This window comes from Caretta caretta, chromosome 7, assembly GCF_965140235.1.
Source record: "Caretta caretta isolate rCarCar2 chromosome 7, rCarCar1.hap1, whole genome shotgun sequence".
Classification (NCBI taxonomy): Eukaryota; Metazoa; Chordata; order Testudines; family Cheloniidae; genus Caretta; species Caretta caretta.
This window is the reverse complement of record NC_134212.1, coordinates 11181952-11197313: the sequence shown is the minus strand read 5'-3', so window position 1 is coordinate 11197313 and position 15362 is coordinate 11181952. Positions and strand designations below refer to the sequence as shown.

At 47.1% G+C, this 15362-nt stretch overlaps 1 protein-coding gene across 1 annotated transcript in view; it reads left to right on the top strand.

Annotated features, from left to right (window-relative positions):
* The first annotated feature begins 3927 nt into the window (after window positions 1-3927).
* Window positions 3928-15362, top strand: part of RYBP (RING1 and YY1 binding protein) — a 72157-nt gene continuing 60722 nt past the window's right edge. Inside the window, exons 1-2 of the mRNA XM_048857984.2 lie at window positions 3928-4112; window positions 5188-5313. Of these exons, the coding sequence (XP_048713941.1) occupies window positions 4081-4112; window positions 5188-5313 (158 nt within the window). The 5' untranslated portion in view covers window positions 3928-4080. The remainder of the gene's footprint in view (window positions 4113-5187; window positions 5314-15362) is intronic.

Here is a 15362-nt window from a genome sequence, read left to right as displayed (position 1 = left end):
ACTTTCACCACCTATGGATAAGCCTATGTCACTGAGGCTTTAAAGTACAAAGCACAGCCACACTCTCGCCTTTTCCCGATACAAGCATATGCTACCTTAAGTCATTATTTACAAGGGTTTGTTTTCTAAATCATGAAACAACTCCCTTTTTTGGGGTGCACTGTCACCAGCTAACTTCTCCAGCCCTGCCTTCCTTTGCCACCCCCAAGCCCTGCCTTCTTGCTGACTGATCTTTTTCCCTTTGGATTGCTGGGTATGGCTAAGTGCGTGCCACTTAAACTCTCCTAGGCTAATACTACAGGCCGTATAGTGGCACAGGCATGGCACTGCCATTGTGTCGCTGTAGCGTTATAGTGTAGCTGTGTCCTACATCAACAGAAGGGGATTTTCCATTGCTATAATCTACTTCTCTGAGCGGCGATAGCTAGGGTGATGGAATAATTCTTCTGTCAATCTACCTGGTTAGGTCAGCTTAACTAAGTTGCTCAGGGATGTGAATTTTTCACACCCCTGAATGATGTGGCTAGGTCATTCTAAATTTTAAGAGTAGACCTGGCCCTCTAGATTATGTTGCATCCTGCGGTCTTGTCTGCACTAGCAAATTTGGCAGCTGTAATCTTCCAGCAGTGGAGGCTGTTAATGTAGACACACATTTTTGCCAGTGCATCATCTAACCCTGGTAATGTGATAAAAATGCCTGTGTACACTACACAGCTTCCACTATGTAGCTACATTGGTGCAGAAATATGGTTGTGGCTAATACCACTATAGATGCACCCCTTTGCACTGCCCTTTGCTTGTGCATTAGGGGAAGGGGAGAGGATGCACAGCTTGTGCTGAATATGCTACTCCCTATTCCCTTTTTGTTTTTAAAGAATGTCAAATGGTTCATGAGTCAATCATGAACAAATGTGAATGTCACTTTTGAAAAGCTAAGAAATTACAAATATGCCATAAAGGCAATAGTCAAGTATCTGTGTGGGTCTATGATTCACCACAAAGAGCAATAGAGAGAAGGAAGAGGAGGAAGTGGAGATTTGGGGCTCAAGTATGGATGTCTCTCCAAAGGCACTCCCTACACTCTTTGCTTCTCTTTCCAGGCTAAATTCTACACTCCATTACATCAGAGCAAATTCCATTGAAGTCTATGAGGTTGCATACGTGTGTGAGGACAGAGAATGGCTCCGTCTTTCCCCCGAGCTGGTTATGCTGCCCTTTGCAGGGTCTAAGCGAATGTGTGGCAGGGGAATGGGGATATACCTGCTTGGCTTTCCTCTTAATGTCCCTTGACTCTGAGATACTCAACTTTGCTCCCATGGGAGTAGACTCTCCTTCTCTTGCCCTGGGGCTTATTGCATCGTCCTTTGGGTGGGTACCTCCCCTCTCTCCCCCGGTCTCACTGAGCCCTCCTTTTGGTGGATGGGAGGGTGAGCACATCTCCCACTGCCGTGGTGCACAAGTCCCCTTTTCACTGGGCTGACTGGGGGTGATGCTGGTCTTTTCTCAATGCCCTCTCCCAAGATCTCCCATCACTGGTCCCTATAGGAAAGGAATGGGAGTAGATCTCCTCTGTTCCTTGATCAGGACTCCCATTTGCCTTTTCCCAGGGCTAGCTCTTGGTTTTCTGCATGGGCTGGATATGGACACAGTGCCCCTTGCCTTCTCCCCATACTCTCTCTCCACTTGGCTGGACTCCTAGTTGGGTGGGGAGGAGCGCTGTTAGGGGAAACAGTGCTTCACTCTCCCCTGGGCTCACTGGGGTCCCTTCTGGTTGCATTGGATGGAGAGGGGTTTGTGACCTTACTCTCTCTCAGGAAGCCTCTATCCTCCCGGCCCTGGGCGCTAAAATCTCTTCGGGTTCAGTGGGGGAGGCCATCCCCCGGGCTGTTTTGTGCCCCTGATAGCAGAACTGGATGGGGCACATTCACAGGTCTCTTCTCCTAGGGCTGTTGGATGGCATAGGCTGCTGGCCCATCTCCCAGCCTAGGAAGGACTCACAGCAGCACCTGAGACTTTCAGGGCCCTGCCCCAGGGCTTAGTTTTCAACATAAAACTTAGGCAAAACCATTACAACACAGCAGTTGCAAAAACGAAAACACACCCTTCCTGTCAACCCCCTTACTTCAGGGCCTACTGCAGAGCCCCTCACCTTCTGGAGCGGCTGCCAACTAACCTCTCTGTCCTTTATAGAGAACAGGCCTGGCTGGTCCCAGGCATCCTGGCTCCTTAAAGGGGCAGGCCACTGTGTTACAGCTAGAAACAAGCCGCCTTGCTGTCCCCCACCCCACCATTCCCATGAGGTGGCTCTACCCTGCTTTGGGTGGGTACAGACCCCACTGTGCTGTCTTTCAAGAGCACCCTCTTCCCCGGGCTCAGGCTGTGCCTTCCTCGTTGGTTAGTTTAGCTTATTGTTCTGTACCTGGTCTCAGGAGCTCCCTTTCTCTCTCCTGGGTTACCTGGGCCCACCTTTGGGGAGGTCAGGGCTGGCTGTGGGGAACATTCCCCTCTCTCCTATGCGTGGGCAGCTGGCTGGGTCGGGGGGGAGGGCACATTCCCCTCTCCCCTCATTGGAGCGGGTGGGTGGGTTGTTGGCTGCCTACATTCCCCTTTCCCCTTTGGGTGGGTGGCTGGTTGTGGGGGGCACATTCCCCTCTCCCCTGTGGGTGACTGGCTGGTTGTGGCTGGGGGGACATGTTCCTCTCTCCCCTGTGGGTGGGGAGGGACATTCCTCCATCCCCTGTGGGTGGGTGGCTGGGGGGGGGCACATTCCCTTGCAGGGTTGCTGGGGGGCAGGTTTCTCTCTTCCCAGTGGGTGGCTGGTTTTGGGGGCATGTTCCCTTGGGGGCAGGTTCCCCTATCCCCTGCGGGTGGCTGAGGGGAGGCAGGTTCCCTTCTCCCCTGCGGGTGGCTGGTTGTGGGGGGAGGCAGGTTCCTCTCTCCTCTGCGGCTGGCTGGTTGTGGGGGGGGGCACGTTTCCGGGGGGTGGAGGTAGGTTCCTCTCTCCCCAGTGGGTGGCTGGCTGTGCAGGGGGAGGCAGGTTCCTCTCTCCCCAGTGGGTGGCTGGTTGTGGGGGGGGGGGGGGGAGGCAGGTTCCTCTCTCCCCAGTGGGTGGCTGGTTGTGGGGGGGGGGGGGAGGCAGGTTCCTCTCTCCCCAGTGGGTGGCTGGTTGTGGGGGGACGAGACGTTCCCCAGGAGGGGAGGCAGGTTCCTCTCTCCCCAGTGGGTGGCTGGTTGTAGGGGGTGGGGGGGAAGCAGGTTCCTCTCTCCCCAGTGGGTGGCTGGTTGGGGGGGGACGACACGTTCCCCAGGAGGGGAGGCAGGTTCCTCTCTCCCCAGTGGGTGGCTGGTTGTAGGGGGTGGGGGAGAAGCAGGTTCCTCTCTCCCCAGTGGGTGGCTGGTGGGGGGGGGGGGGAACACGTTCCCCGGGGGGAGCGGAGGCAGGTTCCTCTCTCCCCAGTGGGTGGCTGGTTGGGGGGGGGGACACGTTCCTCGGGGGGGGCAGGTTCCTCTCTCCCAGGGGTGGCTGGTTGTGGGGGGACGACACGTTCCCCGGGAGGGGAGGCAGGTTCCTCTCTCCCCAGTGGGTGGCTGGTTGTGGGGGGTGGGGGGGAAGCAGGTTCCTCTCTCCCCAGTGGGTGGCTGGTTGGGGGGGGGACACGTTCCTCGGGGGGGCTACATTCCTCTCCGGGGGCACGTTGCCCTGTGGCTGGGGAGCACGTTCCTCTCTCCCCCGCCGGGGGGTGGTTCGGGGGGGGGGGTGGCACATCCCCCCCCCGCGGGCTGCCGGCTGGGGGCCCGCCGCCCTGCGGGTGGGGGGGGGGGGCGCATTCCCGTCCCTTCTCCCCTCCCCGGCGGAGCCCAAGGCCGGGCGGCCCGGATTGGCCGGGCCGGGCGGCGAGCTCCGCCCGCTGTCGCCGTGCGGTCGGTGGGAGGGAGCCGGGCTGCGCTGCTAGTCTGGAGCGGAGCCTGGCAGCGGCTGGAGCGTCGGCGGCGGCTGAGGAGCAGCCGGAGCCCGCTGGACCGAGTCCGCCCCGACCCGTCTCCTCTCCCTTCGCGCGCAGGGCAGGGGGGCCCCGATCCATGACCATGGGCGACAAGAAGAGCCCGACCAGGTACGGAACGAGCGGGCTCCCGGGGGGTCCAGCAGGGGAAGCCCAGGGGGCGGAGAAGAGGCTCCTAAGATGGAGGGAGGGTGGCCGGCCGGCCGGGGTAGGGGAGGACTGTGGGGCCTCCCTCAGCGGGCAGCTCCCCTCTTGTCTGGGTGTTGGGGGCGCCTAGGCCCTTGTGTGGCTGGGGCGGAGGGGGGAAGAGTGGGGGGGGGCCCTAAGATGGAGGCAGCGGGGCGGGGGGGGGGGGCTGTTTGCGTCCCTCCAGCCAGGTACAGCAACTCCAGCTTCTCCGCGGTGCGCGAGGGGGCTGCTCGCCAGCCGCGAGGCTCCTAAGATGGAGGGAGCGTGTGAGGGCAAGAGGAGGAGGGAGACGGGCTTGTGTCTCCTTGCTGCTGGTGCCAGGGCTAAGCTGGTGTGAGAGCAGCTATGGCGGCTCCTCTCCCTCACACAAACACACTCTCCTCCGCTCCTCACTTCTCCCAGACAAAGGGAGATTTAACAAGGTGGAGGAGACAGACAGACATGGGGGTGGGGGGGAACACGCCTCCCAGCTTTTCAAGTCTTCACCACCCACCCGTCTCCAAAAAAGGAGGGTGAGGGGGGAGACGGGCTCCTCTTGTCTCTCCCCTCCCTGCCCAAGTCTCGCCCTCCCAGGTTCACTGGGTAACCGTTGTTGTTTGTGTGAAAATCGATTGTCTGGGTTTAAAGATTGAGGGGAAACGCCCCCCACCCCCCAGTTTCTTTCCTTCCAGGGTGTGTGTGGGGTTGTGGTTAGCAAATGCAGGGTGTGTAGTGTGTGTGTGGGGGGGGGTGGGGGGGCGAAGGCTAGGATAAAGCAAAGTGTGGGGTGTGGGATTACCCCCTCGCCCCCAATAGCAGATATTTGATGACTCTGTAGGCAAGGAAGAGAAACGGAGTCTGGCGATGCAAGTTGAGAATTACAGAATGCACTGGATTTCACTGCTTGATAATATGGTTTCTAATGTGTGTGTTTTTCTTTTTCTCCTCCTCTCTTCCTCCTCCTCCTTTTTTCCTCCTCCCCATACACACATACGCACACGCACACTCTCTCCTCAAGGCCAAAAAGGCAAGCAAAACCTGCAGCAGACGAAGGCTTTTGGGATTGTAGTGTCTGCACCTTTAGGAACAGTGCTGAAGCCTTCAAATGCAGCATCTGTGATGTCAGGAAAGGCACCTCCACAAGGTATACATATACGTTAAAATATTTCTTTAATCCATAATTATTCTGTCTTGTTGATTTTACCTGCTACCTTGAAGTGGGTTCAGTATTTTATTTCCTTTAGAGGAAATAATCTCCCCTGTTCTCCTCTTAATACTGTATGTTGTTTTAAATTCTGTTTCAACGCTTAAGTATACCTTGGACACAACTGTTTTATAGGCTTGGTAGTGACCTGATGTTTTTTTCTGTATGTTCCATTTGATGATGATAAAAAGACTCATTTTTTTTTAAAACCCTTTCAATTCTGATTTGGGTGGACATTTCTCTCTGTCATTTGGGGAAACAATTTTTGTTCTGTTGGAAATATTTGTTATGCCTTTTGGGGGATAAGGGAAGTGAAGAGAAATAGCTGAAACTAAAGATGCCACAGAAACAACTTTTTTTTATTCCTCTCGTCTTGTTGATCTTTGAATTCTATTGTCATTTGAAATTAGTTGGTTTTCCACAGAAATTTAATGTGGAAGTCATGTGGCTTTCTGAAATCTTTAACTGTTGGTTCTTTCTGCATGATGGAAGTTTTTGCAAGACAGTGAGACTGTCATACTCTAGTTAAATGAATACACATGATTCTCCTCCCCCCCCCACCCCCTTGGGTTTAGAAAGTTACTCTTGACAGTGAGAGTTAGGACTAGGCCAGGGGTAGGCAACCTATGACACGCGTGCCAAAGGCGGCACGCATGCTGATTTTCAGTGGCACTCACACTGCCTGGGTCCTGGTCACTGGTCCAGGGGGCTCTGCTTTATAATTTAATTTTAAATGAAGCTTCTTAAACATTTTAAAAACCTTATTTACTTTACATATAACAATAGTTTAGTTATATATTATAGTCTTATAGAAAGAGACCTCCTAAAAACTTTAAAATGTATTACTGGCACATGAAACCTTAAATTAGAGTGAATAAATGAAGACTCGGCGCACCACTTCTGAAAGGTTTCAGAGGAACAGCCGTGTTAGTCTGTATTCGCAAAAAGAAAAGGAGTACTTGTGGCACCTTAGAGACTAACCAATTTATTTGAGCATGAGCTTTCGTGAGCTACAGCTCACTTCATCAGATGTATACCGTGGAAACTGCAGCAGACTTTATATACACACAGAGAATATGAAACAATACCTCCTCCCACCCCACTGTCCTGCTGGTAATAGCTTATCTAAAGTGATCAACAGGTGGGCCATTTCCAGCACAAAGCCAGGTTTTCTCACCCTCCACCCCCCCACACAAATTCACTCTCCTGCTGGTGCTAGCCCATCCAAAGTGACAACTCTTTACATAATCAAGTCGGGCTATTTCCTGCATAGATCCAGGTTTTCTCACATCCCCCCCACCCCCATACACACACAAACTCACTCTCCTGCTGGTAATAGCTCATCTAAACTGACCACTCTCCAAGTTTAAATCCAAGTTAAACCAGAACATCTGGGGGGGGGGGGGGTAGGAAAAAAACAAGAGGAAACACTTCTGAAAGGTTGCCAACCCCTGGGCTAGGCTATGAACATGGAACTGCTTTTTTGTTTGCAGATCTTTCAAATGCCTTTGACTCATTTTAATGTTTTTATATTTTGTACAAGTACATTCCTAAATTTGAGGAGTTCATATTTTTGTCTCTTTCTATTAAGGAAATATTATATTCTTATTTTTTTCAAAGTTTAAGACAATGTTTTAAGTAAAGCTCTTTGCATGCTGAGAGACATTTTCGTGAGCAGACTGTTGCTTGAAGACTTCTGGTGTTTTGAGTTGTTTGACAAAGGAGACTAAAAATGTATTCAATTAGTTTGTACAGTGCTTTGAACAAAAAAAAATGCCTTATAAGTGCTAAGCTTTTCTTTTATAATTTGGACCAAGCTTTTGGGCCATTGAGCCTGTGGGTGACATGACCATGACAACTATGTGTAGTATTGTAGTACTCCACTAGGTAACTAGCATATTTTAATTATAATGCATGTTGATTAAAGTGTGTGTATGCTTTACAGTAGGGTATTCTGAAAAGTGTTGAGATAAATTGTCTGATCATTGGCGTATCATTAATTTAGATATGATAATATGAAGAATATAAAGCCATTTGAATGTGGACCTAAATCTTTAAGTTTTGTTCTATTACTCTCCAGTCCTGCAAATTAACTTCTTCAGGTGGATCTCTGAGTCTGGGCAAAGTGCTGTGGGCTTTTGTGGGATATTTTAATGGATCCATCTGGAGGCTTAAGGCCTGACTTTACTCCTACGGGTAGTCCTATTGAAATCAGTGAGTGTAATCATGGTCATAAAGTTGAGCATGTGTATAAGTACTTGCAGGATGGGAGTCTAAATGAGACTAGGAATCCAAGTGTGGGTGGTGCATGGACTAACTTGGTGTATCTTATGAGATCTTTTCAATTTGACCACAGTACTTTCTGAGAAATGAAAATCCATATAAAACTTTTTTGAAAACGATACATTTGAAAATGTTTGTTCAGCCAGAACAATTACTCTTCCAGTTAAGAATGAAAAATTGTTTTGTAGGAGACAACTTTAGGTTAAGAAATGCTACATAATTTGCAAATGTGATCATTGGGTCTGGAACATCATGAAGCATTTTCCCATTAGCACTTTTTCTGGACAGCTTATTTTAATTTAGAATATATTAAGTTTGTGTGCATTTGAGTGCATTAAGTTTTTGTGTGCCGCTGTTTGAGTTATGTTGTAGAATTTGAAAATATGTATGGTACAGGATACTCCATTAAAAATCATACAGTTTTGCTTTAGTGTCATTTACGAATACTCAACTGAAAGTAGTAGTCACTGTCTACTGTGAGTGCACTTCTGTTTGTGTGCCTATGTAGAAGACCTCAGAGGTCAGAGTTCTTTATTGTGGTTTGGCTTTGAGTGTTACTGTATGTGACGTATAAGTCAATAGCTGGGAAACTCTTCAGAGTTTTTTCATAAGTGACTAAGGAAGTGTAGTGGTTTATGGCTGACGATTTATTACTCAGAATACTTTTGTTTGATGACGAAATCTGTTTGAGTGATTTTATATAAATTTTATTCAGATAAAACTGTGGTTAACCTGAGATATTGGATCAGCAACTTAAGATATAATTTGACAAATTGATGTCATTTAGCCATACTTAAAGCTAGTGAGTTTCACTAAAGTTTGAAGTATTTTGCTTTATATTTAAAAGTAATTTGGACAAATTCATAATATTTTTCAAAGACATGAAGAGAAGCAAATGTCTTTCATCTTTAACTGTGTGCAGTTAAAATGTTCCCAGTTTCAACAGATTTACATGAATCCAAAGTGACTTTTTTTTAAAAAAAATCAACCCACAGTGAAGTCAGTGATTTGCTGTAGAATTTATTTTGGCAGATTAATGTTTTCTGATTTGTGAACTAGTTTAGACTTTAACTAACTTTGATTGTGTACGTTTTTACAGACTTGATATAATCCTTGTCTGCTGTGTGGGAGGGGTGACTGGCTTCAGTGAGACGTTTCACTTATTCTCTGATTTAATGTCCCTTCCCTAGGAGCCTAAAAAGGGAATTTTACGTACAAATACAGTGACTTACGAGTTTGCTAATGAACAGGAAGAACCAAGATAGACTATTAATTATTAATCTGTACCGGAATGGTGTTTTTCAGTGGACCCCCTGTAAATATTTAAGTTACAAAATAATATTTTTAAAATGTGTGGGGCCATGTTCAGCCCAGGAGAATTCATAAATGTTATGGTTGGTTTAAACACATAACATTGATGTAAATTCTAGAGTTGTCATAATATGCAACCATTTACTTTCACAAGTTATCTTCTAAATTTTATCTCCCTCTACTTTAATAAATGTATCTAGTATTGAGTGTTCTTGTGTTCTAAGGAATTTTCCGATAAACAGTAAAAGAAACAAAGGTGCAAATTACATACAATCCAACATTCATTTCAGTAAGGTGAAAACTTCAGAGCTGACTTGACTGAACAATAGTAACATCAAGCCAATTAGGTTGAGGCTTTGCCTACACTGGGGTTTTTATACTGGTATAGCCACATCAATGTGAACTGCTAGTGTAGATGTGGTGCACATGTGTAAAAAGTGACTTATGGTAGATAACATGGCTTATCTTGGTTTCAAACCAGGGAAAGTTGCATTGGGGCAAGTCTACTTGCATCTACTAAGAGGTTTGTGCTAGTGTAGCTACCTGTTAGCTAAAAAGAGATTAGGGCTTGAATTAAAACTTCTGCTACTGGGGAGATTTGCTCAACACACACTACCCTTCCAGTACCCAATACTACTTCAAAATATAGAAGGAATATTTAATCTGGACATTTTAGGGCCAAATTTTGCCCTTGTTGATATTAATACGATTGTTTATTTGAGGGCAGAGTTTAGTCCATTTTGTTTCCAACTAGTTCTCTTAAAGGTACTGGCAGTCCTCTCCCTTTGTTTCTATTTTGAGGTGTGCACGTGTTGCATTCTCACCCCCTCCCCCATATCTCCTGGGCATTTCCTCTCCCAGCTGAGTGATCATACCTGAGAATCCTGCCCCTGTTCGTAGTTCGTTTCACACTGCTCCTGGTGCTCCTAGAAAAGTGGTATTTAGCAACTATATTGATCATGCTCAGGTGACTGGGGAAAATGTGGGAGGGTGATAACTTTCCTAGCTTAACCCTTTAGGATAGGCTCCTTCTTTGCCTCTCTGTTCACAAGGCAGGGCTTTTCCTATCAAGTTGCAGTGATTGGAGTCTTCTCTGTACACTGAAAAATGTGAGAGCGGCAATTTGCCATCTTCTTCTAGAGAGTAAGTGACTTTTGAATAAAAGAGCAACAATTTGATCCATAAATATCCTGAAGAGGGTATGTGTGTTTATTAATAGGCATTTCTGTGGTTCTTATCACTAGTATTTGTAGACACAAGGTATGCACTTGGAGATCTGATCGGATATCTTTGTTGTACTTAGGGTAATACGTGTCTGGTATTAGAATCTTGATCTTATCTCTCATTTCAGTGTAGTATATTTATGAAACACAGATTTACAATGCTTCCATTACATCCTTATTTGGAAATAACTGGTTATGGATCATACATAAAAGCATTTGATACAAAATTAATAATCTGTAGTTTGGGACAAAAATCTAAATTGCTCTATCCAGTATAAACATGCATCACTGTGTGGCTCTTTTTATTCAGTCTTGAGCTCATCGTAATAGTTGCTAGGTAGCCCAGTTCTGTTCTGGGAATTAGGGGCTGCACTCTAATTGTTGTCCCATTCTTTTGACTTAACTGCTGGGCCACCCTTTCCTGAAGATTTTTGTTTCACTCTGTAGTCATGATGTAGTTAGAAGCAAGCTGCTTTCATTTAGCTCTAAGTTAAATGTCTTTCACATGTATTAAAATTCATTTGATTTTTCAAAATAAGTATATTTCTATACTCTTAATATCCTACAGCTGTACCCCTGTAAAAAGATTCTTCCTATTTTTAGCTCCCCAACCACAATGGAGTTGGCAAACCCAGTGTGATTGGGGAGCTAAAAATAGGAAGAACCTTCCACAAATCTGACATTGAGGCAGAAAATGTTGGATGTTCACAAACATGGCCTGAACTGCTCAGGTTTTTTCCCAGAGCTAAAACTCTGAACAGGAAGTGTGTCCTGGGTATTGACATTCAAATAAGCATGCCAGGAGACACCCCACACCCCCTCCCTGGATCTTTCTAGCTCCCAGCCTTGGGCATCTGAAATGCTACAGGTGATTAATACAGTAGGTGCCATCTGACTGGCAGAGATGTTTGTTTTCTACCTCCATTCTCTACTCCTCTCCTCCCATTTCTGAACACCGTATTCAAACAAAATAAATAGAGCTTTTGGGGTACATTTCCACTGGGAAAATGTTGAGGTTTTTTTTCTATGTTAGCTGACATGGTAAAATTCTATTTTGGACACAGCAGGCTGTTTCATGTGTTAGCAGGATGAGGTAAACGCTAGAGGGAAGCTTAAGGTGTAAAAGACCTAACTTTATTCCTAGTGAAAACAAGACCTTAGAGGCTCCCATGGGTGAGCCTGCTACTCCAGCGCCAGATATAGCCTGTTACTCCAGCGCCAGATGACCCCCCTTCATCTTCGTTTGTCTCTCAAGCCGAGGTACTGAAACCAAAGCATGCAAAAAAAAAACAACTTTCCTCTCTTCTTGTAAACAGGCCCTGCATCAGCTGGACGCCAGCTCCCTCTGTGTCTCTATAGAGTCTTGTGCTGGAACTACGTGAAGACAGAGGAAGGCAAAGTCCCTTTCCGTGCATGCTTTCCTTAAACTGACTTGATTGTTTCACTTTCCTATGGGCTGGTCAAAAAAACTGGAAAGCTGAGCAGATATGAGATTGGCTTCTATGCAGTGCACCCTGAAAGATCTCTTATGTGGGCACTTTAAATTACTGGGACCCAGTCACACGTGGACCTGAAATAGGCAGCAAGTGTACACTATACCAAGTAGTTAGGAAACTGCCAGATCCTGTCATCTCCTTCGAGCATGTCTTTTCTGCAGAATTAACTTGGGCTCATACTTGCTACTCATGCTGATAGTCCTCCAGTGCCTTCCCACAATTCCACCCTGTGTGTCCAGAAGGACAGAAAAGTTCTTCTACAATTCAGTAGGAAAGCATCATAGAGCGGCTCAACATATTGCAGCACAAAGAATCCTGGGATGTGCCATAGTGACACACACAGCTGAGTACAGCATCAGTGAGGACCTGGTAATGGGTATAGCTTTTCAGTGTGGCTGCTTATACCCAGGTTAGGCTAACCTGGGTGCTTAGACTGTAGTGCCGAACACTTGAGTTAATTTCATAGTGAAAACCTACCCTAACTGTTCTCATTTGGTTATTTGCTCCTCTGCATGAAGCACATAAATTTGTCTCTACATATATGTAGTCAGTCATGTCACTTTCACAATGATTACACACTCCTTTTAAAGAGAGGAACCCCAATGACCTACTTTGTGGGCATTCAGCTAGTTCTGTAGGTCAGTAGGTTTCCATTCCACAATGTAGGTCACTTGGCAGGTGTGCAGTGCTTCTGTAATGAGCAGCTTTTGACCTCGAACAAAGTTTACCCAGGCTATGCATACAACTACTTTTTGTGGCAGTTCTAGGTATAGCATAGTATTTGTCTTTGTCCTGTTGTTCCTCTTCCTAAGGTACAGTAAAGAATTTGGGCTTTCCTGGATGGAAGCACTTTTACAAAAGGACTTGTGTGGATTTTTAAATTTTATTTTAAGTATGCATATTTTAGACAGACAGATAGGGACAAATTGTACTTATTGCTGCTTGGTTTCTATTGAGCACTCAGCAAAATCACAGAAACATCTATTTACTATTCTTCATATATTATGCTAAGCAAATCTTCAGTATCCCAGAGGAGGGAGAAAATTGTGAAATTTTTGGCTTATCTCATCTACCTAAGTCCACTCTATGGCTGTATGTGCTTACTACATCTGTCAACCTTTTGTGCAAACAAAATATTTCTGTAAACAAACAAACAGTGCTCTACTCACACATCTTTACTGCACCTATAAGCACAGCCAGTCCTTTCAGTTTATTTCCTAAACTCAGCATCAGCCCTTCCATAAAACAGGTGTAAATTAGAAGCACGTTCTGGATATTGACATACTAATAAGCTTGTCAACCACATGAGTTTGCATTAGAATTCTGATATTCCCAATGTTCAGTTAAGGACTGAGAAAGTGGGTCTATTTTTCCTTGTTTTCACTTTGGAGTCAGCAATGGTATCTTCAGAAAATTCAGATAAATTTTGCTCCAGCCAGAGAAATCAAAACTGACACAAACATGATAGAATTGGTTAAATACCTGGGTATAACTCCTACTGTATCGTGGGGCATTTCCCTTTTGTCATGGGAGGTTTTGCCTGTGTTTCTGAGGCAGTGTACACACTACAATGCTCCTTTTGCCAACAAAACTCTCCTGCTTTGCCGACAAAATAAAACCACTTAGACGAGACATAGAGTTTTTTGCGGCAAAGATATATCCATAAGTGTCAGCGTGGACACCGCGCTTGGTTATGTTGCTGTAAAATGGCCTCCAGGAGGAGTCCAACAGTGCCCATTCTGGCCGCTCTGATCAGCAGTTTGAATTCCCGTGGACTACAGCTAGGTACGCAGGCATTTGCCCCTCCCCCTTTAAAGGCCCACAGATTTTTGAAATTTCACTTCCTGTTTGCTCGGCATGGAGAGCTCATATAGCATCTTCCCAGCTGATCATGGCGGCGCCACGTAGCAAACACTGTTCTGTTTGAAGCACACCTGAGTTATTGGATTTGCTGGCACTGTGGGGAGAGGAGGCTGTGCAATCCCAGCTTCACTCCAGCCATAGGAACTTTGACATTTATGGGCAGGCTTCTCATGGCTTGTTGGGTACGGGCTATGAACAGGGGACATGCAGCAATGCTGTGAAAAGATAAAGGAGCTGAGGCAGGCATACCGGATGGCAAGGGAGGCCAACAATTGCTCTCGTGCTGCGCCGAAGACCTGCTGCTTTGATAAGGAATTGGATGCCATCCTCTGTGGCAACTCCACTTCCACTGCAAAGAGCCCTGTGGATACTTTGGTGAGGCTGGGGGTAGTGGACCGTGGACCTAACCCCGAGGACAAAGTCATGGATGAAGAGGTCAAGTTAGAGGACGATGTGGCGTACATGGCAGGGTCGTCTGGTGGCACGGTGAATCAGGACCTCTTCTCCACTCTGGAGGGTCTAGCTAGTCCCAGCTGTCTGTCTCTGGCACGCATGATGCAGGAGAGGAAAGCCCTGGTAAGTGATCTTTTTGAGTTGATGCTGCTCAATTATGAGAGATAGAACTGTCCTTTATATTCTTGAAGTGGGTGAAGGGACAGAAATGTACAAGACTAGCTGTGTTTGAGTGTGCTCCGCATTCCTTTGCGCAACTGAGCAGTGTGGCGGAACAGCAGTGTGTTAACGCACACTGAGATTTCATGGGACTCATCCAGAGAGATCTGTAGGAAACTTTCCTGGAGGTACTCGCCAATCCTCTGCCGAAGGTGCCTTGGCAGAGCTGCTTTGTTCCTTCCCCTGTTGTAGGAAACTTTCCTGCGCCACTTGGCAATCACTTGTGTAGAGACCAAAGCAGTACACAGGCAAGCAGCATAGGGTCTGAAGCTGCAAGCGTGCGGGAGATGCACCCTTGCATCCTTGTTTATTCTCAGGAGTGAGATATCGGCTTCAGTGATCCCTGCCTATGGAAAACGGTGGCAGAATCTACAATATTGTCCCGAGTCGCCTGCACTTATGACCTTAAAAAAAACACCTAGACCCTTTGCCCCATCTTAAATGCCAACTTGTACCCGGGCCGAACTCACCATGTTTAGGACATTCGCAGACATGTGTGCTTGCAGAGGGACAGTGAGAAAGTGATTTGTATGTAAAAAGATGTGTATTTTACTATAATAGTTCACGCACAGCATTGAATCAACAACCATGCTTCTGTGTATTGTTTCTTGTGCTTCTGCAGATGTGTAAGGCAGGGGTTCTCAAACTTCATTGCATCGTGACCCCCCTTTTGATAACAAAAATTACTACATGACCCCAGGGTGGGGGATCAAAGCCTGAGCCCACCTGAGCCCCACTGCCCTGGGGCGGGGGAAATCCGAGCCCAGCTGCCTTGGCAGGGAGAGCCAAAGCCTGAGCCCCATCGCCCGGGGTGAGGGGCCCAAAGCCCAAGGAGGGGGGCTTGTAACCTAAGCCCCGCAACCCAGAGCTGAAGCCACTCAGAGCTGAAGGGCTTTGGCCCCAGGCCCCAGCAAGTCTAACACCAAGCCCTGGTGACCCCATTAAAATGGGGTCCTGACCCACAGTTTGAGAACCCCTGGTGTAGGGGGTTCCTGTGAAGGCCACACTGGCAGAATGCTGCTGCGCGATAAGGAAGTGATCAAAGCGGTGCAAGGAGGATGTGTTCCAAGAGGTGTTCAAATCCTCAGAGGCCGATAAAAGAGTAATGCAGGGAGGAAAGGCAGGACAGAAAGGAGAGAGA